The 26,690-nt window shown below is 41.0% G+C and overlaps 2 protein-coding genes across 12 annotated transcripts in view; one reads left to right on the forward strand and one right to left on the reverse strand.

Annotated features, from left to right (window-relative positions):
* Positions 1–1,068: 1,068 nt before the first annotated feature.
* Positions 1,069–7,752, reverse strand: LOC119530201. The gene is made up of 3 exons (XM_037831408.1): positions 7,731–7,752; positions 6,087–7,496; positions 1,069–1,357 (listed from the first exon to the last, which is right to left on the reverse strand). The coding sequence occupies exons 1-2, from the start codon at positions 7,750–7,752 to the stop codon at positions 6,679–6,681; spliced, it is 840 nt and encodes a 279-aa protein (XP_037687336.1). The 3' UTR covers positions 1,069–1,357; positions 6,087–6,678.
* Positions 7,753–7,823: 71 nt separating this feature from the next.
* CPEB2 (cytoplasmic polyadenylation element binding protein 2) overlaps positions 7,824–26,690 on the forward strand; it is a 63,281-nt gene continuing 44,414 nt past the window's right edge. For 4 of the 11 annotated variants that reach the window (XM_037829409.1, XM_037829412.1, XM_037829411.1 and 1 more), the window contains exons 1-4: positions 7,824–9,506; positions 12,816–13,106; positions 13,842–13,931; positions 21,590–21,680. In XM_037829409.1, coding sequence (XP_037685337.1) covers positions 7,839–9,506; positions 12,816–13,106; positions 13,842–13,931; positions 21,590–21,680 — 2,140 coding nt within the window. In that variant the 5' untranslated portion in view covers positions 7,824–7,838. Of the gene's footprint in view, positions 9,507–9,685; positions 10,723–12,815; positions 13,107–13,841; positions 13,932–21,589; positions 21,681–26,690 lie in introns of those variants that run through there. The other 7 variants (XM_037829410.1, XM_037829413.1, XM_037829419.1 and 4 more) reach the window with 7 other exon arrangements.

A 26,690-nucleotide genomic window follows, 5' to 3' on the forward strand; every position in this document is an offset into this window, starting at 1 on the left:
AGCAGGAGACTGAGAAAAAGGAGTGGGGGTGGGGGGGTTGCAGGGCAGGGGACATTAAATCTAGGCTATGCAAACCACTCAAAGCTAATGATTTTTTTTCTCGGCTTTGGTTTTCTAATAAAATAGGAATTATATTATTTATCTACTCACAAAATATACACCATGATAAGAAACGGAGATCGTAAAGGAAATCCCATTACAGGCTAGGATTATGATGTGTTTTTGGTGTGTAATTTGATTTCTCTCCTGCCTTCCCGCAGAATTTGCCTTACCTTAGTATTCCATATTCATCATGGGGCTCCACCCACGACCAACCCAGCAAGTCTGACTCCCATCTAGTAGGTCAGTTTCAGTCTAGAAGCTCTTTATGACCCTGTCTAGACAATTAGGGTTGGCAATGATCATAACTAGTATCCACAGTAGACCTTTATTTGCAGTCTCTATGACTCTGCAGAATAATGTGATTTCTGTTTTGTTCACTGCCATATCTCCAGTGCCTAGAGCAGCGTATGGCACACAGTAGGCACTCAATAAATAGTTGCTGGATACAAGAATGAATCAACAACAACAACAAAAAAAATGGAAAATAAAGGACGATATAAGGTATGTCTCCAAAGACTCATAATCTAATCGAGTTGACTAGGCCTAAAGATAAAAGGCCAGAAGCAATAGAGTGGTAAGTCAGGGTCTACTAAATGCCCAGAGAGGATCGTGGCAGAAAGCATGCAGAAGCTGAAAGCTTCTTTCGGATGTGAGGGCACTGAAGTGGAATGACAAATCTCCCAGGCTCCACAAAGTGTGACAAAACCTCTAAAGACTTTTTTTTTTTAATTCAATTTTATTGAGATATATTCACATACCATGCAGTCATACAAAGCATACAATCAGTTGTTCACAGTACCATTATATAGCTGTGTGTCCATCACCAGAATTAATTTTTGAACATTTTCATTACCACACACACAAAAATAATAAGAATTAAAATTCAAGTGAAAAAGAACAATTAAAGTAAAAAAGAACATTGGGTGGCTCTTTTTTTTTTTTTTGCCCCCATTTTTCTACTCATCCATCCATGCATTGGACAAAGGGGAGTGTGGTCCATATGGCTTTCCCAATCACATTGTTACCCCTCATAAGCTACATTTTTGTACAATCGTCTTCAAGATTCAAGGGTTCTGGTTTGTAGTTTGATAGTCCTCTGAAGACTTTTTATCGTATTTGGGGCTATCCTTTGTCAGCAGAAGAAGATGTATAGATGTTTTTCTTTGTCAGTGGGTGTCACTGGGTTCATCCTTGGATGGCATAATAATCAGAATGGAGATTTTGATAGCTAGAATGGAACTTTATCTTGGAATTGCTGAGGAAAATATTGGGAGGGAAAGTAACATTATTTTTTGGTTATGGTCCATTAATTTTATTTTTTCTCCAGCAAATGTAAGTCAATATTGGTACAGTTTCTTACAAAATGGCACATCTATTTGTAAGTGTGCTTTGGAAATATCTCCTTCCTTCTCTGCTTGTCTCCCTCACTTCCTTCCTTCCATTCCTTCCATCTTTCCTTCCTGCAGCATTCATTGGTCAATTACGAACCAGAAAATATTTATTGGGACACTTGGGTGCTAGGTATTGTGGCAAGCAAGGGGAATGCTGCGATACAGAAAAGAAAACCCATGACCTATAGAAACTCAGAGTCTAATAGGGCACGTAGCCAAGGAAACAGATAATTATTGTCCATGTGATGCATGTTACAATAAAAACATATTACCACAGTGTTGTGGGAGCATAGAAAAGGGCTCAGCTCACTATTCAAGGGGAGCCAAGAAAAGCTATGGCATTTGAACTAGGTCTTGAAACATAAACATGAGTTAGCCAGCTGAAAAGAAGGGCCCCTGCAGGAAGTAGAAATAGCATGTGCTAAAGCACAGAGTTGTGAAATGACATGGCTGATTTAGAGGGTCAGGCAGTATAGGAGAATAACAGGCAACAAAGGTGGAGAGGCAAGTTGCAAATAAATTCTGAAGGATCCAATCTATTAGCAGATAGTAGACACTTGAAGGCACTTGACACTGGGAGCTGGTTATTGACAAGGATGCTGTGACAGGACCATAGGTGTTTTTGCGACTATAAAAGGGAAGAGATTCAGAAGATAAACTGATGAGGAGGCCAGCTAAGAGGCTATGCAATAGGGCAGGACAGAGCAGGGAGTCAGAGCTCAGGCACAGATGGTAGAAACCGGACTATAAAGAGACAACATTTAATAAACATTTCTGCAGTAGAAGTGATGGAATAATAGTGACCAAATGTGCTTGGAGGGTGAGAGAGAGGGAGCTAGAAACTCCTGTTTCTAGCTTGAGAAACTAGTTGTGTGATGAGACCATCAGCCCAGATGAGGAGTAGCAGAGGAAAAGAATGTTTGAGGGAAGATGAAAAGTTCCAGTTGTGGACACACTGAGTTGAAGTGTCTCAGTGACACCCAGATCAAACTGTTTAATAGGAAACTGAAAATATGAAATTTGGACCTTGGGCCTGGAGAGGCTGATTTGGAAAACATTAGCACATAGTTGATATTTGAAAACATGGTGGTGGATAAAGTTACCTAGAAAGACTATGTAGAAGTAGAGAAGATGACTAATAACTTAAGCCTCAGAAGCTCCAATATGTGAGTGATATGCAGAGAGGAAGAAGGAAATGGAGGAGATTGTGAATGTAAATTTAGAAACATAGGAGGAGAACCAGAAGTGATTGAGGCAGCCACTGCTCTGGACTACTATGTCAATAAAGTACTCTAAAGTTGGATAGGGTCAGGTTGGACCTGAATTTCTAATTTCTCTCTCTCTCCAATCCCAAACCAAGACTAATTAGCTCCTATCTGAAGACTCAGCCCTTTCTCATTCTTTGGTGTCAATCATATTTATAGGCTGTGCAATAATAAGAAACCAGCAGACTGTAGGCTCAGCTTCAAGTGGGCGTTATCGTCAGCCTCCTTGAACTTGTTCTCTGTTCCTCAGAGCTGTACTCTTGACTCCCTCTTTTTGCTCAGACTCCTGTGTTTCAACCTCCTTTCTCGAGATTTCAATCTCTTTTCTCTAGAGTCCTGACTCTAGGCTTCCTGAAAGTAGGAGTCTTGTCCCTAGGAGTCCAGCTTCCTCTGTGTTCTTGCTCACCTATCCCCTAAACGGCTGGAATTCTCTCGGCTTTTTATCAGTCCTAGGAACATCTGTGTGGTGTTTGGGTAACTCCTACCAGCAAATGAGCAACTGTCAAACAGACTTTCATATTACTACAACACACTTATAGCTACATATTTCCTAAAACTGTTATGTTAGTTCCACAAGGCACTCCTTCAGTGCATGCAGTTGACAACTATTGAGACACTTACTGTGTGCCATGCACTGTTCTAGGCACTGAGTACGTAGAAGTGGACAAAACAATGTACCTTCCCTCATGGGACCTGTGATCTAATGGAGAGGACAGAGAAACTTCTAAGTACATAGTGTGCCAGATGGAGAAAAATCAAACAGGATAAGCAAAATAGGAAGGCTAGAATGGAGGGATGGGGTTGCTATTCTATAATGGCAGTCAGGGAAAACATCACTGAGAAAATGACCTTGAGTAGAGACCTGAAGGAAGGGAGGAGGAGACATAAGTCCTACTGGTGTTTAGGGGGCAGAATCCATGCAATGGGAATTGCAAGTGCAAAGGCCCAGAGGCCAGGTTAGCCTGGCCTGTTAAAGAAACAATAAGCATTCTTTTGTGGGGTAGAAGTTGTCCGAGGGGATCGGGGGGTCAGGGGACAATAACGAAGAATCTTTGAGCTACTGACAATGTTTTCACTTTTATTCTGATATGTCTTCCACTTGAGGAACATTCTGACTGCTGTGTCGGAAATAGATAGTAGAGGGACAAGATCAGGAAATGGGCAACTAGTTAGCAGGTTAGAGCAACAATCCAAGGGAGAGAGAATGGTGGCCTGGACCAGGTCATCTGAGGTGGGAAGAAAGATAGAAGTCAAGGATGACTCCAAGGGTTTTGGTCTGAGCAACCAAAAAACGGAGTTGCCACTCACAGAGATGGACTCCATGACATAGGCAAGTTCAGGTTTGCACATGTTGAACTTGAGGTGTCTATAAGACATCGACTTGAAGATTCACATAGGCAGTCTGGAATTCAGGAGAGGCAAAGGCAGAAAATTGGGCAGTAGCTAAAGGGGGAGAATAGGTGATCAAGAAGCTTTGTTTTCATTTTTTCAAAGATGGGGAACTGATAAAGCATGTCTTTATGCACGTGGAAGTGTTTCAGAGAGAGGTGATAATGGAGGAGAGAAAGAGAGAACTATTAGAGACATGTCCTAAGTAGATGAGGATTAGCATCTGGTGGCTGGGGGTGGGGGGGTGGGGTTGGCCTTAGAAAAGAGCATGGACAGGTCATCCTTGCATGTGTGTATGTGGGGGGGGGGGGTGGTATGTACAGGGTCAGATACAGAATGACTGGAAAAAGTAGCAGTTAGGACCTGTGCTTCATCCTGTGACTGTTTCTATTTTCTCAGTGAAATAAGAAGTCAGGTCAGCAGCTGAGAATGAGGATAGGAGAGAAGGTGTGACAAGGCTTGGAGAAAGAAAAGGTGTGAAATTGTCTTCTAGGACAGTGATTTTTTAATTTCTGCTCAAGAACTAGTGGTGGTTCTTAAAACCAACTTAATGATTTTGAGACCAGCATTTTAAAAAGTAAATAGAATTTTAAAAGAGTTCGTTGCATGTATTAAGAGCAAGAATTGTTTAATTGTCAAAGAATGGTTAAACTTTTGTTTGGTTGCATGTTCGTGTGTATGCGTGTGTGTGTGTAGACTGGGTTCATAGCCAAAAATATTTTTAAAAAACACTTGTCTGGTATGGTGGGAGTAAAAGACCAAAGGAATGCTGAATAAAATCAGGAGCCAAGTTAGTGGTAATATATTTAAAATATTTTTATGTAAAAATGATTATGATATAGACTCACAGGATCTTGGCAGTAGACTTTAGAAGACCAAAACCCCTCACAAACACACCCCCATTAAACAAACATTCCTGTTTCAATATTTTCAATGATGGGAAGCCCATCACCTTAAACGTTTTACATGTCAGAATGTAACCTTCCTCTCTATAAACATGGGCCCCTCAGGTACTCTCCCAGATGGCTGGCAGTTGGAATTTGGCATACTTACTATGAAGTTTGACCTTATTACATAATACCAGACTTCACCTGGTATTTCCCCCATTTTAGAAAGTCCAAAACCCTCTAAACAAAACCAATACCAGAACACCAAGAACTCCTGTTTTTGTTTGAACACTAGCCCAGAAAGGCACCATACGGCTTTTAAATGTATGCTCTCTCTCCTCCTCGCAGTAGCTGCAATTTCAATCCACTAGTGAGCTAACTTTTATTTCTAAATTTTCTTCCCCTTTCAAAACTTGTTGCTGGATCTGTAGATGATTCTAATCAAATATAACTTTACCTAGAAAAACTTCATCCATTTTTAAGACTTCACATGCCTCAGTCACTGAAATAAATTTTCCCTGTAAAATACATTAATAAATAATATTTAAGAATATGTCAATAGGTGTTGTGAAAATGGCTATCAATATTTTTAACTCTAATGAGCTCAGGTTATTTTCTAAAAACTGTAATTTAGAATAATAAAGGTTACTTCTCCAGTTCTATTTTTTGCCTGTTAAAAATGGTTTTGAGATTGTTAACTTGAGCCCATCTTCTATTTACCTAATTAATGAACCATTTATGGGTTTTCAAAAATAAAAATGTACTTTTTCCTTATTGTATAGGCAATATCAAAATTAGTTCATTAGACAATATGTCATAAACACTACACATGAAATGTATTTTCTCTTTGCAATGCTGTTATCTTTCTGTTTATTCTGATTTATGTAAGTTTGAAACACTTAAGTAACATAAGCTGAAATCAAATTTAACTGAGAATAAAGATTCATAAAAGTACACACTCTGCCTACACCAGTAAAGTGTGCTAATTTTTAACATGCAATATTTAATGTTAGTCCAGTTGTAAAGCAAAATCAAGTAGACTCTGAACCCACCTCTTAATGCTTTGGGGATGAAGAGTCTCTATTCTAGGATTCTTCCAGTAGTTTCACTTCTTTAAGAGCCAAGAAAAAATAAACAAGCACTGTTCAAATCGCAGAACAGGACCATGAAATTCATATCTTATCATGTAGCATGAACCACTTTCTTATTCTTTATCTAGCTCCCCCAAATAATTTTTTTTCTCGATGTTAATTGTTTCTTTAGGAAAGTAAACACACCAAGATAGTTCCTCCTCTAATGCTTCTGAAGAGTTGTACCATGGAAAGCGCTCTCCCCTTTCATTTTGCAAGCTTCAAGATCTGCTGCTGAGTCAGAACCTCCTTTTTTCCCCTGATGTGAGAAATCTTTCTCCCTTGAAAATTCATAAGACTTCGGAAATGTTTAAATTAGTCTCCCTGGGGAGAAGGGGCGGGGAAGCCGGAATGAATGTGGTGGGAGGAGTCCCGCACGCAGCAGCACCGATCGCAGCACATTAAATGCTTTCATGAAATTGGAAGACTTGGAACAGGCCCAGGGTTACCATGGGAGCTCAGCTCAGAACCCATTATATGCATATATGTGTGTAAACAACCACGCGGAGCCGCGTTATGTTCCAGAGACTTTGTTCCCCGTTACTGAAGTGAAAATGTTTGGTATACAGACGGGGCTCCAAGGCTTCATGTTTACTCTACAGAAAACACGTCCCCCCCGCGGCTGAAGGAAGGTCGATGACAGCGCGCCGGCACGGGAGGCTAAAAACGGAAACAAACCCGCCGAGGCGCTTTTTAGAGCAGAGAGGAAAGATCCAAGCCGGGAACGCGAGGCGGAGAAGGTGTGAGGCGACCCGCTCAGAGGTCTGCAAAGCAAGCAAAGCCCCGACCTGCGAAGGGACCCCCGGGCCGAGCCCCAGGGGCCGGCGGGTCTGGAGACCCGGCTAAGATCCGGGACCGCGGCCGAGCCGGGAGCCCAGATTTCAACCCCAGTCGGGGCGCTGCAGGTCACGCGCAGCCGCCGGAGACCTGGAGCCGCTCCCGGTCCGGCGCCCGGGCCTTTCTCCCTCTCGAGCCAGCCCTGCCCTGGGAAGCCGGGGTCAGCGCTGTCGGGCCTCACATGACCGAGCGCCGGGCTCAGGGGACAGGAGGAGGCGGGGCCGCGGAGGCGAGGGAGGAGCGCGTGCGACCCAGGCCCGGCCTGGCGCGGATCCCGCGCGGGGAGGGGCGGTTGCCCAGAAACCGCCCGCGCCTGCTCGCCCTCGTGCGCGTGCACCCGACGCTCGAGTTCCCGGTCAGGCGCTCTGCGCCTCAAACGGCCTCTCCTTTTCTCCCGACGCTGGCGGGACCCCAGGAGGCGCGCCGCTCGCCCCCGTCCTCCCTCCGCCCTTCCAGGAGCGCGAGCTCCTCCGCGTGCGCGCGCCCCGCTCAGGCCTGCATATTAATAAGGGGCGGGCCGGGGGCGGCCTCGCGCCCGCGCGTGCCGGGACGCACCGCGGGGGGCGGCGCGGTTATGAGGTGGTGCTGACGCACGTTCCGGGGTTCTTAAGCCGCGAGGGCGGCGGCGCCCGAGCCGGTTTCTGGAGGTGGCGGTGATCGCCGCGAGGGGTGGTGGGCCGAAGTCGGTTCCCCCCCTCGGCTCAGTCACGGTGTCTCTCTCTCACTGACCCCCACCCCCCCTTCCTTCCATCACGGCCGCACCGCCCCAGATCCGGCGGCTTCCTAGGCGGGGCAGGGGACGGGGCGCGTCTCCTCCCGCTGCCGCCGGCCAGATAAATGAGGGACTTCGGGTTTGGGGTGCTGCAGGCTGCCCCTCTCCGAAGCACCATCCCCGGGTCCCTGTTCACCGGCGGGGCGTACCGCCCCTGCGCCGCAGGGCCCGCCGCGGCCGTCGCCCCGCTGCCCTCCGCCACGCCCTTCGGGCCACTCTCGCCACCGCCGTTGCCTGTCACCGGCTTCTCGGAGGCCGCCTCCCCCTTCTGTATCCCCCTCGGCTGCGGCGGCGGCGCAGGCAGCTCGGTCGCCGCTTCCTCTTCCTCCCCGTTCCTGGCGCATCAGCAGACCATGCAGGATGAGCTGCTGCTGGGGCTGACACAGCAGCCGGCGCGGCCGCTCTCGGGGGCGGCGGCCGCGGAGAAACTCCCCAACCACCACCCCAGCGGCGGCACGAACGCGGGTGTGACCCACCTCCTCCCCTCCCAGGACTTCAAACCGAGTCTGCACCACCCCTCCTCCGCCTCCGCCTCCTCCTGCTGCTGCTGCCGCACCTCCTCCCCGCAGGACTTCAGTAAGCGGCAGCAGCAGCAGCTGAACAGCCAGAAGAGGAAAGAGTTCAGCCCCCCCCACCTTCCCCACCCTCCGGACTCGAAGCCGTCGCCGCCGTCGCTCCACTGCCCCGGCCGGTTCAGCCCGCCGCCGCCGCCCGGCCCGCTCCTCCAGCCCGCGCAGCTCGCCCACCGCCAGCAGCAGAAGCAGCAGAAGCAGCGGCAGCAGCAGTTCAGCCTCCCGCACCCGCAGCACCTCCCGCCGCAGGACTTCGCCCCGCGGCAGCGCCCGGCAGACCTGTCCCCGCTCCCACAGCTCCCACCCTCGCCCCCCGCAGCCTCGCGGCGCCGCCACGGAGGCGCGGGCAGCCCTCGCAAGACCCCGGTCGCGGGCGAGGGCAGCGCCGCCGAGCCCCCCAATGCGGGCTTGGCACCCTCGACGCCGCCGGTGAACCCCGCGCCGGGCTCCATGGAGTCCCCCAACCACCCTCTGCTCAACAGTCCCAGTAACCTCCTGCCCGGAGGGGCGCTCGGCGCGGGCGCCTTCAGCAGCCTGCAGAGCCCGGACCTTCCGCACCCGGGCGGCGGCGGGGGCGGGGGACCTCCGGGAGGCGGAGGGGGAGGCGGCTCCGCGTCGCCGCCGCCGCTGCCTGGCTTCGGCACCCCTTGGTCGGTGCAGACCGCGTCGCCGCCGCCCCAGCCCCAGCCCCAGGCGCCGCCGCCGCAGCAACAGCAGCAGCCTCCGCCCCAGCAGTCGTCCCAGCCGCAGCCGCCCGGCTCGTCGACCGCCACCCCGGGTGGCAGCGGCGGCGGCGGTGGCCCGCTCAGCGCCATGCCGCCACCCAGCCCCGACTCGGAGAACGGCTTCTACCCCGGGCTGCCGTCGTCCATGAACCCGGCCTTCTTCCCGAGTTTTTCGCCGGTGTCGCCGCACGGCTGCGCGGGGCTCAGCGTGCCAGCGAGCGGCGGCGGCGGCGGCGGCGGCTTCGGCGGCCCCTTCTCCGCGGCCGCGGTGCCCCCGCCGCCGGCCATGAATTTACCTCAGCAGCAGCCCCCGCCGCCCGCGGCGCCGCAACAGCCGCAGAGCCGGAGGTCGCCCGTCAGCCCGCAGCTCCAGCAACAGCACCAGGCGGCGGCCGCCGCCTTCCTGCAGCAGAGGAACTCCTACAACCACCACCAGGTACGGCGGGCGGCGGCCGGGGAGACCGCGGGCGGGGCAGCGGCGGCTGGCGGGGGCTCCCCCGGCCGTCTTCCGCCTCGAGCCCCGAGCCGCGGGGAGGCCGGAGGTCCTAGCTCGGCCGGAGCGGTCCCGAGGGAGGCGGCGACGAGAGCCACTCGCCCCAAGTGAGGGTGGAGTGGGGAGGGCGGAAAACAGTGACGGACCGCGGCCCCGGGCGGCGCGGGCAATGGCCACCGTGGGCTGCCCGGGCTCAGGAGATGGGTTCGCTCTGGAAGCCGCCGCCGGCCGGGTGCCCCCCTCGAACGCCCCGACGCGGCGGTGGGGGCTGGGGCCGGGGCAGCAATGGCGTCGGGGTCGGACAGGCGTGTTCTCTCCCCCTGCCCCTCGTAGCGGGCGCCCGGGCACGCGAGAGGCCGGGTGACCTTCGGCCCGGAGGGCCATTGTCCCCAGACGCCCCCCGGCCCGGAGGGTCGCTGTCCCCGGACGCCCCCCGGGCCAGGAGGTTGCTGACTTCAGACCCCTCCTGGCCCCGAGGGCCACTGTCCCCGAACTCTCCCAGCCCAGAAGGTCGCTTTCCCCGGGCGTCCCCCGTTCCCAAGGGTCTCTGTCCCCGAACTCTCCCAGCCCAGATGGGCGCTGTCCCCGGACGCCCCTCTCCCACGGGCTCTGTTCCCGGACTGTCGTCGGCCCGGAGGTCCGCTGTCCCCGACGTCCCGCGCCCCGGAGGGCACCTGTCCCTGACGCCCGACCCATGAAACACGGCGGGGCCGGGGGTAGGGAACGTGAGGCTGGCGGTCCTGGGCAGCGGCCGCCGAGGAACGGCGGAGAGAAGCGAACTTGGGAAAGGAGGAAAACGATTGCCGGAGACGGTGCGTGTAGGGAGCCCGTGACACTTCCCTGTTGTCCAATGAGGGAAGGGGCGGAAAGGCTTTTTTTTCTTTCGAGTTTGTTTCATTCTTAATTGGCCGGCGAGAGATGTGGCTTCCGAAGCCGTCGCCGGCCGGGCGGACCGTGGGGCGCTTCCCAACGCCCGTCCAGGTCGACCTGCCGGGCAGAGCCGCGTCGCCCGCCGCGGGGTCGGAGTTAGAGAAATGGGGCCGCTCCTCCCGGCTGGACCACCTTCCCTTTTGAGGGTTGTCAGATGACTTTAAAAAGGGAACTTCGTGATGGCTTAGTTGATGAAAACTGAGACACTCCAAGATTGCTTTTAACTTGCGTAGGCTTTTTGTTTTTGTTTTGATATTTGGGTAATATTGTGTGGGTTTTAAAAAAAGCGGTTAAAACGAAGCTTGAATCTGTGTTTAGTGTGTTACATTGAAGAGAAGACTTTACTACATTATTCTGTGGCTTTAACTTTCTCTTGAATTTGGGGGTATGTATATTTTAAGGGAATAATGTAGTTCTGAAGGAACGTGCAGATTTTTTATTCGGCCAGATCTTTTCTGAGTCAAGATCATGTTATTCTCTCAATTCAATTTTTGGGTAACTATTGGGTTTTTAAATTGACATTGAAGGAGTGTTTTGTTGCAGTTTAATATAATCAGCATTTACTACAGTGATCATTCTGTTTAAGGACATTTTTTACACTTAGGGTAATGTAGTTAAGTGTTAGAAACACCCATGCATATAATTGTTTCTACTGACCAGTTTAAGTTTTCAAGGGTTAACTGTTTTCAAAGGTAAATACTATTTATCTAAATTAACCAAAGTAACAGTTAACATTTTTTTGTTGTTGTTGACTGGTTTCTGAGAAAAGAGAATGTGGCCTTATAAGGAGTAAAAATATGGAATTTTGAAATAGTCATCTACTTTTCCATGATTTATATTATCTTGAACAGCATACTGAGTATCTTTTGTGTTTCAGTGTCTTTGATTTTTAAACTGTCAACTTGCCACAAAAAATCATCTGTCAGTATTTCTATATTGTGAAAGTCATGATATAGAATGTTAGAAGAACGTGTGCCATGATCCACCCATTTTTTAAATATTTGCTTTTGGACAAAAGATGGGTCTTGCAGTGGTGTGTAAGAGGTCACAACTTTCCTAGAGAATTTTAGAAAACTGGAAGAGAATTTTGAATATTGAATCATTTAGTGAGAAAAGTAAGGCCCTTGAGAATGATTTGTCCAAGTTCCTTTAGGTAGGCATTTGAGCTTATGAAGGGGGAAAGGGTATATATTCCTGATTATATTAGCATTTAGAAGTTTAAAAGAATAGGTACGAGAGAGCAGATGTTTAAAAAATTTGTCCTGTAAAGTCTAAGGTTATTTTTTTTTAAGAGTGCTGTATTTATTTATAGTAACTACACAGTACATACTTACTTTTGCTAAACTACAGCACAGGTTATTAATGTATAAAACCTTAAGTACAAAGCTCATTATAAGTAAAATTGCTGGTAATTAATCATTTTTTAAATTTCCAATTAATGCCTTTTTTGGTGGATTTTCCATTCTTCAAAGACTTCACATTACTCAGCATAGGTTCTACATTGGAATAAATTTGCTTTTGAAAATGAATGAACTAAATGGAGACTTGTATTATTAAGATCTTTATAGAATAATCAGAGCATGGGGTTTTTTATTGTCGGGATATTTCAGTGGATCCACCTATGGGTAACATCAGAAAATTGCTTAACAGCCCATGGATAATAAAGTAAAATAAAAATAAAACACTTTAAATGAAGCTATACTAAAACTGGAATAAAATACCTTAAAGAATTAGCAATGCAAAAAAAAATAGTGTATTTCCTATATTGTCCCCATGCCAAAAGGATTTTTAATTTTTTTAAAAATTATCATTCTCCACTTTTGTGATGGTACAGCTTGTTTTGGAAACCCAAAATCTAAAAATTTAACTCATGTCTTTTGGGGTATTTTAATTAATAAAGACTGTGTTTAGTCTTGTGCCCTACAGAATGTGGTTGCTTTAAGATCAATCAGAATGTAGATTTTATCTTTAAGGATCTTCAAAGTTAATTTCATCAATTTAAAATATTTTTCTCTTCATGTTTATCATGTATACTCTTGTCTCTGCATAGTTATATTTTACCAATTGCCACAAAATATCTGTTTGATTCATTATAATTATTGTAGACAAGATGATGAAAACTCACTCAACATTAAAATATACTTTCATATAGCAACATCTCAAGCCTTTACTTATTTGTAAACTATTCAAGACATATCCTGCATTACCTTTATAGATTTCATTATTTTAAGATCGTATAAATCCTTAGCTGAGATCTGAAACTTGAGTCTGATTTATAAACATTTGAAATGCCTATAATTTAAATAGATGTATTTTCCCCAGCCTCTTCTGAAACAATCTCCTTGGAGCAACCATCAGAGCAGTGGCTGGGGCACTGGAAGTATGTCCTGGGGAGCAATGCATGGTAGAGATCATCGTAGAACTGGAAACATGGGAATTCCAGGAACTATGAATCAGATATCTCCATTGAAGAAACCATTTTCTGGTAATGTCATAGCACCACCGAAATTTACAAGATCTACTCCATCACTGACACCAAAATCTTGGATTGAAGATAATGTGTTCAGAACCGACAACAATAGTAATACACTCTTACCCTTACAGGTAAGAATGGTATGTAAATGGCCTTATTTCTAATATTAATCTTTTAAAATAAAAAGTTGGGTGGTAATGGTAATATTATGGTAAAATTAACAGGTTAAAGAAAAGAAAGTTCTGGTTTTTAAACATAGAATTTAATTATCAAAGTGTAAAATACCTATACAGGGTGAGCAAATTGAGAATGTAAAACATTCTCTAAGCACACAGTAGAAAATAAGCTTCATAAATGTAGAAAACCTGCTGTATTTCTTAAATACATATTGAAGCTTTTAATTGGCAACTCAAGAATGCCTTAATAGGCCATCAAAATGTGTTTCTCTTATAATGTAGCTAAACTTAAATGTATCATAATTGTAATTGTGCACAGATTTGACTATGGTAAGCTGTATGTATATTAGAATATTCCTAGAACAGCTGTGATTGTGACAAAATTTGGGGTTTTTCCATCAAATTCAAATTGTCTTCACTGTTTCAGTGACTATCTTTTTCTAAATATGGCCTGATATTTAAAGTGATTAGACATTTTTTTTTTCAGACTTTCTAATATTTTGTTGGTATTAAATGTTCGTAAAACTCCCTTTGGCTGTTTCAAATCAGATTTATGTTTTTTTGCTCTAAAACCACTAGAGGACAGAGCAAAGATACAAGTTAGAAAGAATTTGATTGTTTTTGTTTTTTTTCTTTTTCATGGGTGGGTTTGGGAAAAAGAACTGCTCTTTTCTGATGAAAACTTCTATGCTATTGAAGGTGAGATCTAGTTTGCAGTTGCCAGCTTGGGGCTCAGAGTCACTCCAAGATAGTTGGTGTACTGCAGCCGGAACATCCAGAATAGACCAGGTAGGCTGCAAAGTGTGTATTTCTCAGGATTTTGACTTGGAGTATAGTATTTATATTAATGACTAGGATTTATTGTTTACTCTCCAATTGTGCTTATTTAAGCATATGTCAGAGGACATTAAAGCAATTTATTTTTTAATGATCACTTTGTTTAAACTATTAAATGCTTCATGTTCAAATTTAAAAAATAATTAATAATCATTTTATATTTCCAAAACCTAATAAATTTGTTTTTGGAAAAAGGGCTTAATTATGTACAGTGGGGTTATAAGAGCACCTGACTTTAAACATCAGTCAAACTGAACAGATTTTATCTCCTTTCAGAATTATTTGCTTTTAGGTGCAAAATCATATGTCTAATATATAACTTTATATTTCATTAATGTTTTACAGAATTTTTTAATGAGTCTTTGTCATGAAATCTGCTACATTTATCCTAAGATATATTTCAAATAAAGTCCTTGTCTTAGTTCAGTTTTTTTGCTTTTATGAAAAACTGTATTGTTGTAGTATTTCTTTTATTCTAATTATTGTTACTATTCTTGTATTGTCTTATTCCAAACAATCAGTTTCCTATGGAGTACCCCTGAGTCAGAAAGCTGGGAGGGAGTCAGTCTTAATCAAATTACCTTCAAGCCTTGGTAGTAACAAAATGCTATCTAACTTACAACAGACTAAATTTGAGTGCATACTTGGTACCAGATGATGAGGATTATTACAGGACAAATAGAAAACTTAGTCCTTATATCTAAGGATTCATGCTGATGGAGCCTAAGTGAATGAGCATAGACTTGACATTGTGGGGTCCACTGAATAGAACTAGCTGTGTTTTCCTTAGCTAAGGCTTGTCTTCAGCCAATTTATCAGCATGAGATGATTTTACAAGTAAGGATTATATAAGCAAATGAATACTTTTGTAAAATAGCACTCTAATCTAGAAGGTTTGCACTAACTTCAATAATGAACTTTTAGCATGTGTTTTAGACAAGTCCTACATATTTACTAAAGTAGTCCTGCCAGTATCCCCATTTAGAAATACTAGTTACCTCAAGTAATTTGTGCTTTATTGCCTTGTTAATATAAGCTCTTCATCTGTTTCTACTCTCTTCTACACGCTGACCCAGTTAGACCTTATTTGCAATGTTTTTATGGTAGCACTTGTATGTTGTTCAAATTGAATATACAAATGCCTAGAAGATGGTATGTTAAAAGAGGAAAATGATAACTATGTTGAAGATGGCGAGGGACATGTTTTTAGAAAGGAAGTGAAGTAATTTTTCTAACATTATGTGCAGGAAGAAGTAATAGAGTACATAGCTGAGAAGGATCCGTGTCTATGGAGAAGAGAGTAGATTTAGCTGGCATAAAGTTTCTCTGTGGGTATGGATATTGAGAAATTAGGTTATAAGGTTATTTCAATTGGTGGAGTGCTAGAGAACAGATAGAGATGATAGGAAAAGGAAGTCGTTTTCAAATTTTCAAAGGAGGCTCTGCAGAGGTGCCCAGGGGTCCACCACAGGAATCTACTCTATCCTTCCCACTCTGACTTCCTTCAAAGTCACTCTGCTTTTATCTGCTGTTTCATGTAAATTCATATTAGGAAACAGGATATTGTGATGAAATCAAGGATTGGTGGAAAAAAAAAAAAGATAGTAGAAAGTGAAGTGAACTAGGAAAGGAGTTTTGAGACCAGGATCCTGTACCTCTTCCTTTCACAATCTTTATGACACTGAATGAGACAGTTTATGGACTGTCATCTCTAGGGGTCATAGTTTGTTTATCTGTAAAAGGAAAGCTTTGAAATAGTTCATCTAAGGCCTTTTCAGCCAGCTCTTGTACTTTGCCTGATGTGTTTTGGCCATTTCTTACCTCCCCTGCTTCCCTCCTCCTCCTCCTTTATTTTAGAATACAAGGGTCTTGGTTTCTTGGGGGGGAAGGTATGGATGGCGCTGTGATCCCAGGTACTGTATAAGCTCTCATCTGGTCTTAAAAGCAATGTCGTTGTTTCCTTTGAGCACTCTATGTGTGCTCATTATATGTAATTGTTCAGTGTTTCCATCTTTCCATGAAAGGTTGAGGTATTTGAAATTGAGGCTCTTAAAAAATTGCAGCAACTACAAACTAGAATTGGTATCTTACTAAATATTTTCTCACTGGAAAAATTAAAATTTTAGAAAATATTCGGCACTTAAACATCTGGATAGGTATTTTCATTTGTGACCCTTTTTCATGATATAAAACATTTTAATACTAAAAATTTTAGTTAACAAATACATTATTTAAGAGCATTTAACTCTTTTACTCTTAAGCTGATTAGGCCTAAAAAATACCAAGTTCTAGAACTAAAGTCTTAATTCTTTATTCAGATACTTCAGGTCTTACTTATGCCATAATCTGGACACATAAATCCAGTAAATGGGGAAAAAGTTAGTTTTGTAGGTTGGTGTTACTTTGGGTGTATGTAAAATTTTATGGGTTGATATTTCGTTGTGTTAATTACACTGTTGTTTATAATGGAAAGGCTTCAGATTAAAAATTTTTTAAAACACAAATTGTTATGCATATTTGTCTTAACTGTTTACTAGTTATCTCTTTTTCTATTAATTTCTTTAAGGCTGAGAATTTATTTTAAAACACTGGTTACACTACTTTTTTTTCCTTTTTTTTTTAATTAGTTACACTAAAATGCTAATTATCTTTGCAAGAAATCATACTCAAAAGTGTGAATTCTAAATTAACTTTAAAATGGAATTTCAGTTAGAATGCAGTATATCCATTAATACTTGAATGTTTTAAATCAAATATACTTTTAACTGAGGTTATTACTTAGAAGTTTACATATGTCACATAAGTTCTCTGTAAACAAAGCAATGTCATGCCTTTAAAACTGTAATATAGCATGTAGAGCCTGTAAGTTGCATGTTAGCCAGTCCCCTCACAGGAGTATTATCAGTGTATTAAATTCTTGATTCTTGCTCTTACAGAAGTTCTACCTACCATGCTGGAGCATGTCACATAAACATGCTATCTTAATTGAAGATACATTCCCAGGTCTTCAATATCCAAGCTATTATGTTGTTATTTATGATAAATGATAATTTGGAAATCTGTCAGAAAAATAACTTATTTGTAGATTTTACTCACCTTAGCAAAAATAACAGACCAAACCTAGTTTTTTCATCTAATAAAGCATTCCTTAAATTGTGGTTCTTAAACCAGATGAACTTCAGGGACATTGGTACACATCAAAGTGTTAGTTACTGAAAATGAACAGGCTCTCATGTTTAGATCACAGTTCTTTCCTTTTTATATGTCCTTTTATGTGTTTAATTCTTTAATTGTGCTTGTTACATTCTTTTCCCAGATATTTTCTTCTTGACTTTCCATTTTCTTTAATTCTTGTGGCTACTAGAATAGGTCTGGCCCCTGTCAACCTATTAGAAAATTTTTTAAATTTCTTTTTCAAAATGACTGTCACAGTACTTTGTTGAGGTTTAGAAATAATAAAGGAAGAAACAAGAAATGTATATTCATTATGTATGTGATATGTTTTTTAATGCAATTTTATTGAGATATATTGACATAGCAGATATTTATCCAAAGTATACAGTTGATGTTTCATGGTATCATCATATAGTTGTGTGTACATCACCACAATCAATTTTTGAACATGTTCATTACTCCGGAAGAAAAAAGAATAAAAATAAAAAAGAACATCCTAAACATCTCATACCCCTTATCCCCCACTATTATTTATTTATTTTTGTCTTGATGTTCTTACTCATCTAGCCATACACTGAATAAAGGGAATGTCAGTCGCAAGGTTTTCACAATTACACAGCCACACCATAAGAGCTATGTGTGGTAGTGTTTTGATTACCCTTGGCATATGAGGGAAAATACCATTCTTTACCTTTGAGACACCGAGAATCCAGTTGTATGAATTAGGAGTATATGTGTGAAACAGCTAGAGAATTATATAAAAGAGTATGAGATTTAGTGCTACATGATTTTGTGCAGCAGAGTAGCCCATCATCTGGTGCTAATTCAACATGGTGAAATAATAAGTGTGTCTTTGGGAAAGTATAATCAGTATTAAAATTGTCATTTTAAATATCAGACATTAGCACAGCTTTATTCTATTTTAAGGTAAAAATGGGAGAACTAAACATAAACACTAAAAATATAACAAAAGCTAGTTCTTTTTATGTATGCAGAAGAATACATGTTAAAGTATCTGTTGTATTTTCAAATATGGGGACATAGGGTTTTTCTGTAATTTGTCTCTTTTCTGTAATCCACTTCATTTTCAAGAAGAAAAGGTTCTTCCTGACCACTTATTGTAAACTACAACAGGGTTTTGAATATATCAAAGCAAAAAAGTAGTAGCCCATCAGAAATTTTCCTTTTAATTGAGTTTGAGTTCCTTTTGTTGTATTGATTTTAATACTGTACATTGACCTTTTTAGTTACTTTTCAGCTTTGATAATTTTACTATCTTAGGTCAGCCTCTTCAAGATGAGGATTATTTTTCTCTTTTCTGAGTCTTTCAACTTTTCTAGGACTCTTTTGAAAATTCCATTAAGTATTTGTGGCAAGTATCTGGGTTTACAAAAATAAATAAATAAATAAATATTAGAAATAAGAAAATTCTAAGAGATTATACTTTTTCCACTAATTAGTTCAGATAAGATTTTTCCTGATTGTTATTGTGGGATTCTGTAATATCAGTCCTGAAGGACAGTCCTGGATTTTTTCAACTAATTTACATATTTTAAAGTAGGTTGGAAGTATTATTTTGTGAAATCTCTTTGCTGTTTTCAGATAGCCATGTGGTAATAAATATAAGTTATGTTGTTATGGTTTTCTATATTTATTGATGCTAATCAATATTGGTTTGTTCATGACCACTTGAAAATTATCTTCAGACTTTTTTTAATTTTTTAAACCAATGGCAGTTTACATGAACACAGAATTTTCTTATTTATTTATGTAAAAAGAATGCACATTTGTTTTTTAACCATATTTGTTTTTTGGTTTTTTGGAAGTCATGTTTTAAACATGCAATTTACTTAATGGAATCACCTGTATCTTTTACACAGGAACCTATAGGTTTCATTAAATCCAAAAAGCAGTTTTGAGATGTCATGAGTTCTTTTTCTGCTCAGAGCTAATAAGGGACCTTGTAAGTGGGCATCTCACTTTTTCAGTTGGATGTAGGCATTAAAGCTATATTAATACATGCAGTTTTCTAAATAAAACTCTCACATTGTTTAAATGTGGTGGTAACTGCTATTTATTGAATATAATTTAAATATTTTTCTTTTCATACTTTAAATGTTATCCATGACCTGTTGATAGTGTATACAGAAATATTTTATTAAATTTATTGTGCTCCAGAGTAAGGTCACATGCCTTGAAATGGAGATTAGCCAAAACACAACAACAAAAAAATGTGGTGGATAAAATTTGGGTGGTGTTAATAGTTACCATTAATTTAAATAATAGGATGATTGAAGATGGAGCATAGTTTGATTCTGTTCAAAAAGGATCAGCCTAAGAAGATAACCCTGATCTATAACATTTTCATTGGAAGAATTTAAGATTAATGTGATATAAAGTATTTAGAATATATTCTTTCTTAGAACATAAGTGATATAGCATAGCTTTTGAGTTTTTCTTAATTCTATAAATATTATTTCATTATGCCATTTTATATTTTATAGTTCTGTTTCAAACACATCTTGAAACTTTGAAGAAAAAAGCACGTACTTTTCCATTGGATAGTCAAATTCAGTTTGATAGCAAGTCTGCATTGTAATATCTGATACTTGTCTCAGTTTAGTCAATTAGCATTTGAGTATCTATCCATTGAGATTTTGAGATGGCTTTGTACTACTTTATAATTACTGGTTAACAAGTATAGCCTTTGACAAAGGCTTGTTGAAAATGCAGATTCTCAGGTGCCACTTCAAACTTACTGAATCAAATTCTGCCCATTGGTGCCAGCAATATGTGTCAGCAAATCTTCCAGTTGATTGCAAACATGCTCAAGTTGGAGAATCACTGTCATAACTCATTATTCTCTGTGCTTCCCTTACCAATTGAGATCACAAGGATGGGTGTGTTCTGCCTCAGAGGTCTTTGGGTAAAAATAAGTGCACTGATACAAGTACTTGGTTATGGAGCTGAATAAGAGCCTAGCATTCTTTCCATTTACACTCTTAAATTCTTTGACAGCAACTTGTTTAGTCCACAATACTGAATCAGGACCACCTAGTTTTAAAGAGGTTACAACCCTAATTTATACATAAAAATAGAGAAAATAAATAAAACAATTTTTGGAAAACATCTTAAGTTTTTCTTCAACTTTCTAAAGGTATGGATCTGAATCTTCTCTGGGTCGTGGACCCCTTTGAAAAACTGATGAAAGCTATAAAAACCTTTCTGTAGCTGCACTTGGTGTAGAATGTTGCATATAATCTCAGAGACTTCATGGTCCCTGTTGAAGCTCATGGACCTCAGGTTAAGAATTCATGTTCTGAAGTGCCTAATACTGGTTTCTGTGAGGACTGCTTTGTTCCCCCCTTTCTTTTCTGATTCTTCCCTTCCCTTTTTTCTGTTAATCATTTTTGAAAGTTTAAAAAGTCATGCCCCTGCCTCTCCCACATCCACATACACAAACATGCATGTGCACAAACGCACATATACACACACTGTTAAACAGGCGGGAATTGGTTCTGATACTTTTTGGGAAGACTCCCTGGTGACTTGGGGAGAATGGCCCAGGGCTTGCTGTAGTAATTCTCCATATATATTTGTTCAAGTACATTGAGTGTTGTGTTGTGCAGAATACAGTATAAATTCATTAGCATTAAAGAATCAAATTACTTTCTTAAGCAAACTGTGGGATTGATTCAACAAACAAGATTCTGAACTACATAAAGGACACTTAGGCCTACTCTGAAGTAGGAAATTTAGTGAGATGAGGATACTTTTTCACTCTTTCCTCCCCTACCTGCCTTTTTTTGTGTGAGATGGGGGTGGGGGGAGTGAGAAATGTAGAGACAAATATGTGAACACTTGGAGAGTAAGAGGTCTTTGTTCTGATACTAGTATTTCATGTTTTTGTTTTTACTTTATAAGGTGTCTGTGCATTCGTTATTTTGAAAGTCAATTCAGACTGCTAATTCAAGCAACATAATGTTTGATAGATGTTTAAAGTATGGTGCAAAGTAAACTAACTTATGCGTTAAGTTCTTTCTCCCCAAATATGTATTTTTGTTCCAGTACAAATTTAGAAGTTAAACAACTTAAGATGCTTTCTTTATGGATAACATTTTAAGAATCCTTCTATGTTGAGAATGATAACAATAGAAGTGACTGTTACTGTGCGCTAATATTACCAGTGAAATTAGATTGCTTTGGATATGAGATTTTAGAGATAAATATATTGACTATATTGTCCTCTAACGTAAGAGAGATTATAGCTCATGAGATCATTCATTATTGGCATTGCCTTAGGATGCAAACTGACTAGTAATATTATATTAATCAGATATCCTATTCATTATGTAAGAGGATTTAGACAGTATTTTTATACTTGCTTTTGAAAAATTTGCATTGATTATATTGAGAGTCTTTTTCTTGTCTTCCAGGATCGAAGTAGAATGTATGACAGTTTGAATATGCACTCTTTGGAAAATTCCCTTATCGATATTATGAGAGCAGAGCATGATCCTCTTAAGGGTAGGTCACATTTTTCAGAAAATTTTCTTGTCATCCACCAATTTGTCTGCTTGTTTTACCAGTTTTTTATAAAAATGAACCCTAAGTAGTACCCATGGCACCAAAGAATTATGTTATAAATTTGTTAATAATAATCTTTTATTTTTATGTCATACCTTTTCCATTGTAGGTTATTTAGATTTATGTTCATTTATATAGAGAAAAATGTAAACCCACCTCTTTTGACTGTTTGCTTATAATTTGATTAAAAGTCACTCTTTACAGATCATAATCTACAGTTCACCAAAGGATGAGGAGTGAATCTAAAAATGTATCCTATAAACATTCTTCTAGATTTCTATCAAATACAGAAATATTATAAAAATATTCCTTGGAATACTTGCATTCACTATTTGCATTGATTCCAACCTAGAATCATCCTAGAATTATTTTTCTTCTACTGATATATCATCAAGTTCTTAAGGGGATATTTTATAGTAGCTTCTGTGACGTGGAGATAGCTCTTCATAAAAGCTGGACAAATTAGGAAAAGTACTCAGCCCATTGATTTTATAATAGCAGTCTTCCCTTACTTTTAACTCTGGAAATAATGCCTTTAACCTACTTGCTTTCATTTGCCTGTACATGTTCTGTGTATAAAATTTAAAAAAAAGAAATTGGTAATTACTTTATGTTAGATTGTTGCTAATTACTTTATAGTATATTTACGTATTGTTGCCCTTTATATTAATAGTGAAAATCTCTAGCAAACTGCATGAACTGGAATAATGAAAGATTATATTAATTATCCATTGCTGCATATCAAATCACCCTAAAACCCAGCAACTTGAAATGACAATAAATATTTGTTATCTTACATAGTCTCTGTGGGTCAAAATTGGCCAGCAACCTAACTGGTTGGTTCTGACTCAGAATCTCTCATTAAATCAAAACCATGGATTCCTTTTAAAACTTTATAAGTTTTTAGTTCTGTAAAGCCAAGTATGACTTCTTACACAAGATGTAGCCTAAAAAGCTCTACAACTTCAGTGTTGGCAGTAAGGTAGTGACTTGGAGCCAAGTTAATAAAACTTATCAGATTTCTAACCATTTTTGTTTAGTTTCTGCATTTTGCTTGTAAGACAGTTTTTTTTTTGTCTTTCTAATTTCTTTATCTTAAGGAGTTTGAGAAGTTCAAGGGAACATCAGTATTTTTTGATGATGTGTGCCAATGATAATTTTCCTTACAAACTAATAAAGCTATACCTTTTTTTTTTTTTTTTTTTTTTTTTGCTGCCTTTAATCAAAATCTGGCCTAGTGTTTTGAGTATCTTTTTAATGAGGTCTTATACTTTTTCACTGTTATGCTGATAGTTTTAATGGCACTTGTCATAGATCCACTCTTTAAAAACAGAAACCAAGAGTTTATGATGAGGAAGAATTTCTCTCCTTTTACCTTTATGCCATCTCTAGAAAGAGAAAACTCTTAGAAATCATAATACAGGATAAAGTCAATATCATTAACTGTTACCAATAGATAATTAAAATAATTTCAGTGTTTTTCCCAATCTTTAAAAAAGCCTTTTGAACGTGTGAGAGAAAATATTCTTTACTATACTATTGATTACTCAGTTTTTCTTTTTCTAGTCTGTGTTAAAATAAAACTGGATGGAAACCTAGAGAGAGAACTTTGAAAAAGGAGATAGAAGAAATATTAGGCTAAGAGAATCTTAATAATAATAATAATAATAAAACTCTTAAATTCAGATTCTTCTGCTAGCAGGAATTATCTTTGGCTGTACTGAGAGAGGTGGCAAGGGGAAAAAGGTGCCTTACCGTCAGCTTTAGGGAATCATCATGGTAACAAATCTCTGTTTCTGTTTGGAGTGCATTATATTCTACATGTGTTGTGGCAGGGAATAATAAAAGAAAAAAGAAAAGAAAAACATTTGAGAAATCTTTTCTACCCACAATAAGGAAATAAGACTGGTACTCTGCAAATTGCCATCACATGCTTGTTCAGAATTTTCTTGATGCATCAGTGCTGCCACTTAAAATTTTTTCCTCCTTTTCTTACTAGTGCAAATTTTGCCTTCTGGGATATCATATTATATGTCTCCTTCCTTCCCCTACTCTGAGCATTACACTTTTCCCTGGGGAGGGATCCCAGAATAATCTACTATAGCAAAGTAGTCGCAAATGGAAGAAACCAATCTGGATTAGTTTCCCCTGAATTAGTTTCTCCTTCTTTCCATTCCTTCTCCTTAGGACAGCACATTAGCTTCTATCCCATTCCTTCTATTTCCTCTTACCAAATCTCATCTCACCATTTTCTATCAGAAGTCCCTGTCATATATTTAATACAAGGAAGTTATTTGTTTGTCTAAAAATTAGATGAATCTTGTTTTATCCTTTAAAAATTTTTTTTAAAAAAACAGCTATTCATTTTGTCTTTGTGGGACTGATGGAGAAAGAACGGAGTTGGAGGATAAATTTTTAAAATAGAATTTCCTGTTTTCCTTTATATTAATGACGAAAATAAGAAAACTGGGTGGATTTGAGTAATAAGAGATTATATTAGTTATCCATTGCTGCATAACTAATTACCCCAAAACTTAGGAGTTTAAAACAACAATAAATATTATCTCACACAGTTTCTGTGGGTCCAAATTCATTTGGGAGCAGTCAACTGGTTGTTTATGGCTCGGGATCTCTCATGAGGTTATAGTCAAGATGGCAGCCAGGGCTTATAGTCGTCTGAAGGCTTTACTGGAGCTGGAAGATTCTCTTTCAGAAGGGTTCACTCACCTCTTTCAAAATGGTGGCACTGGCTATGGCCAGAACCCAGATCCTTGCCCCATGACCTCTCCACAAGGTTGCTGGAGTGTCCTCACAATATGGTTACTCCCTGGAGTATGTGATTATCTCAGGGAGAACGCCCCAATGTCTTTTATGACCTAGCCTCAGAAGTCTCACACCGTCATTTCCACAGCAACCTTCTAGTTGCTTAGGTCAGCACTGCTCAATTTGGGAGGGGTCTCCCACTCAAGGAATGTGAAGACTAGGAGGCAGGATCAGTGGAGGATATCATGGAAGCTGGCTACCACAGAGATAGACTTCAGTTCTGTTTTAAGTCTAAAGGAAAAGAGAAACTAGCCAGGGTAAGAGTTACTGTTAATAGGTAAAAAAGCAATCAAGCAGATCTCTGGGATCCAAAGAAAGTCAGTGGTAGGGTACAGGCCTGAGTGAGAACTGTTACCGAGTGATTATACTATCTGAAGCAATTTCTCACTCTCATCCCCAGACTGAAATGCAAAATACTTCATTACAGCCTATTTCCATTTTTCCACTCCCCATTGGTTCTTTCAGGTGAATAGCGTACCTTCACTGTTCAATATTAAGTTTTTTATGACCAAGCATAGCAGGTGGGAGTGGTCTAGCTCTGTTGAGACTGTGCAGGTGTGGAAGTGATGGCATCTGAAGATGGAACTCTGAATGCACTCTTATTTTTCCCACAAAGTGTGCCTACCTTTGTACCAACAACATCCTAGATGCTGGCTCTACCTTGCGTAACAAACATGGTTTCTGCCCTTGTGAAATATATAGCTTCCTAGGAAATAATACAAATAAGCACAATATACATATAATTACTGAGTGTTAGAAATACTATGAAGGAAGATTATGGGTGCTAAAGGAGATAATAATTGGGGAAGAGTACTTAATTTAGATGTGGAGTAAAGACAACTGAGCATGAGCAGCACAACTGTGGGAAAAGTGTTGGGGGGAAAGCGTCAGCTGGTCAAGGGGAGGGGGACCAGCATGTGCCAAAACATGGAAGAAGGCGGCCAGTCCTGGCCTCACTAACACTGCTCAGACGGCACTGGAGAGTGTCTGCTGCCTTTGCCTTGGATAGTGAACACTAACACCCGCTTTTCTGCTTTCCTTGGTTTGAGTGGCACTAGTCAGCCTGTTGTATTTATTCTGCAATGGCTTCTCTCCATCCACATCCTATTTTCTGATTTGATTCTTGGCAGATATTTTTCTTTCAAAGGAAAAACAAATATGGGTTCTTTCCATGGTTAACAAATCTAATGCTTTGCCAGATGTAGTTTTGTGATTTTGCAGGTTTTATATTTTCATTAACAATTTTAAATAACCTGTGATTTTTGTATGTATTTGTGGATCAGTACATCCTCTTAAAAAAAGAACAAGACAGTGATTATTGTTAAACTTTCCTCCTTCCCTGCTGTGCCAGTTTGAATGTATTGTGTCCCCCAAATGCCATTATCTTTGATGTAGTCTTCTGGGGCAGACGTTTTGGTGCTGATTAGATTTGCTTGGAATGTGCCCCACCCAGATGTGGGTGACGACTCTGATGAGATATTCCCATGGAGGCATGGCCCCACCCATTCAGGGTGGGCCTTGATCAGTGGAGTCATATAAATGAGCTGACTCAAAGAGAAGGAACTCAGTGCAGCTGTGAGTGACGTTTTGAAGAGGAGCAAGCTTGCTAGAGAGGAATGTCCTGGGAAAAAGCCATTTTGAAACCAGAACTTTGGAGCAGACGCCAGCCACATGCCTTCCCAGCTCACAGAGGTTTTCCAAATGCCATTGGCCATCCTCCATTGAAGGTACTCGATTACTGATGTGTTACCTTGGACACTTTATGGCCTTAAGACTGTAACTGTGTAGCCAAATAAACCCCCTTTTATAAAAGCCAATCCATCTCTGGTGTTTTGCATTCCACAGCATTAGGAAACTAGAACACCTGCTCCCCCAATAGTTTGTAAACAGGTCTTACTGTGTAAGTATTTTTGCTAAAACTTACTCCCTCCCCACAAAATATAAGGGCAAAAAGAAATTTAATTTTAGCTCATAAATTTGATTTGAAAAATGTGGTCTGTAATAAATAGCTCCAGGGAGACTCTGTCTCTGTAGGTCATATTGCTTTTGCCAGTGTTTCCTGAAAAACTAAAGGGAATTCAGGAACAGGGATTTGGAGTATGATTTTATGCCAACAAATGTTTAAAA

Source organism: Choloepus didactylus, chromosome 3, assembly GCF_015220235.1.
Source record: "Choloepus didactylus isolate mChoDid1 chromosome 3, mChoDid1.pri, whole genome shotgun sequence".
Lineage (NCBI taxonomy): Eukaryota > Metazoa > Chordata > Mammalia > Pilosa > Megalonychidae > Choloepus > Choloepus didactylus.

Excerpts from the sequence above, each read along its gene's own strand:
- LOC119530201 (XM_037831408.1), bottom strand. The coding sequence starts at position 7,752 with ATGGAAGGAAGGGGGGGTGGGG. Across the intron at positions 7,497-7,730 it reads GGAAGGAAGGGGGGGTGGGG|GCCTGAGCGGGGCGCGCGCA; the intron begins GTCAGTGAGAGA and ends ATTAATATGCAG.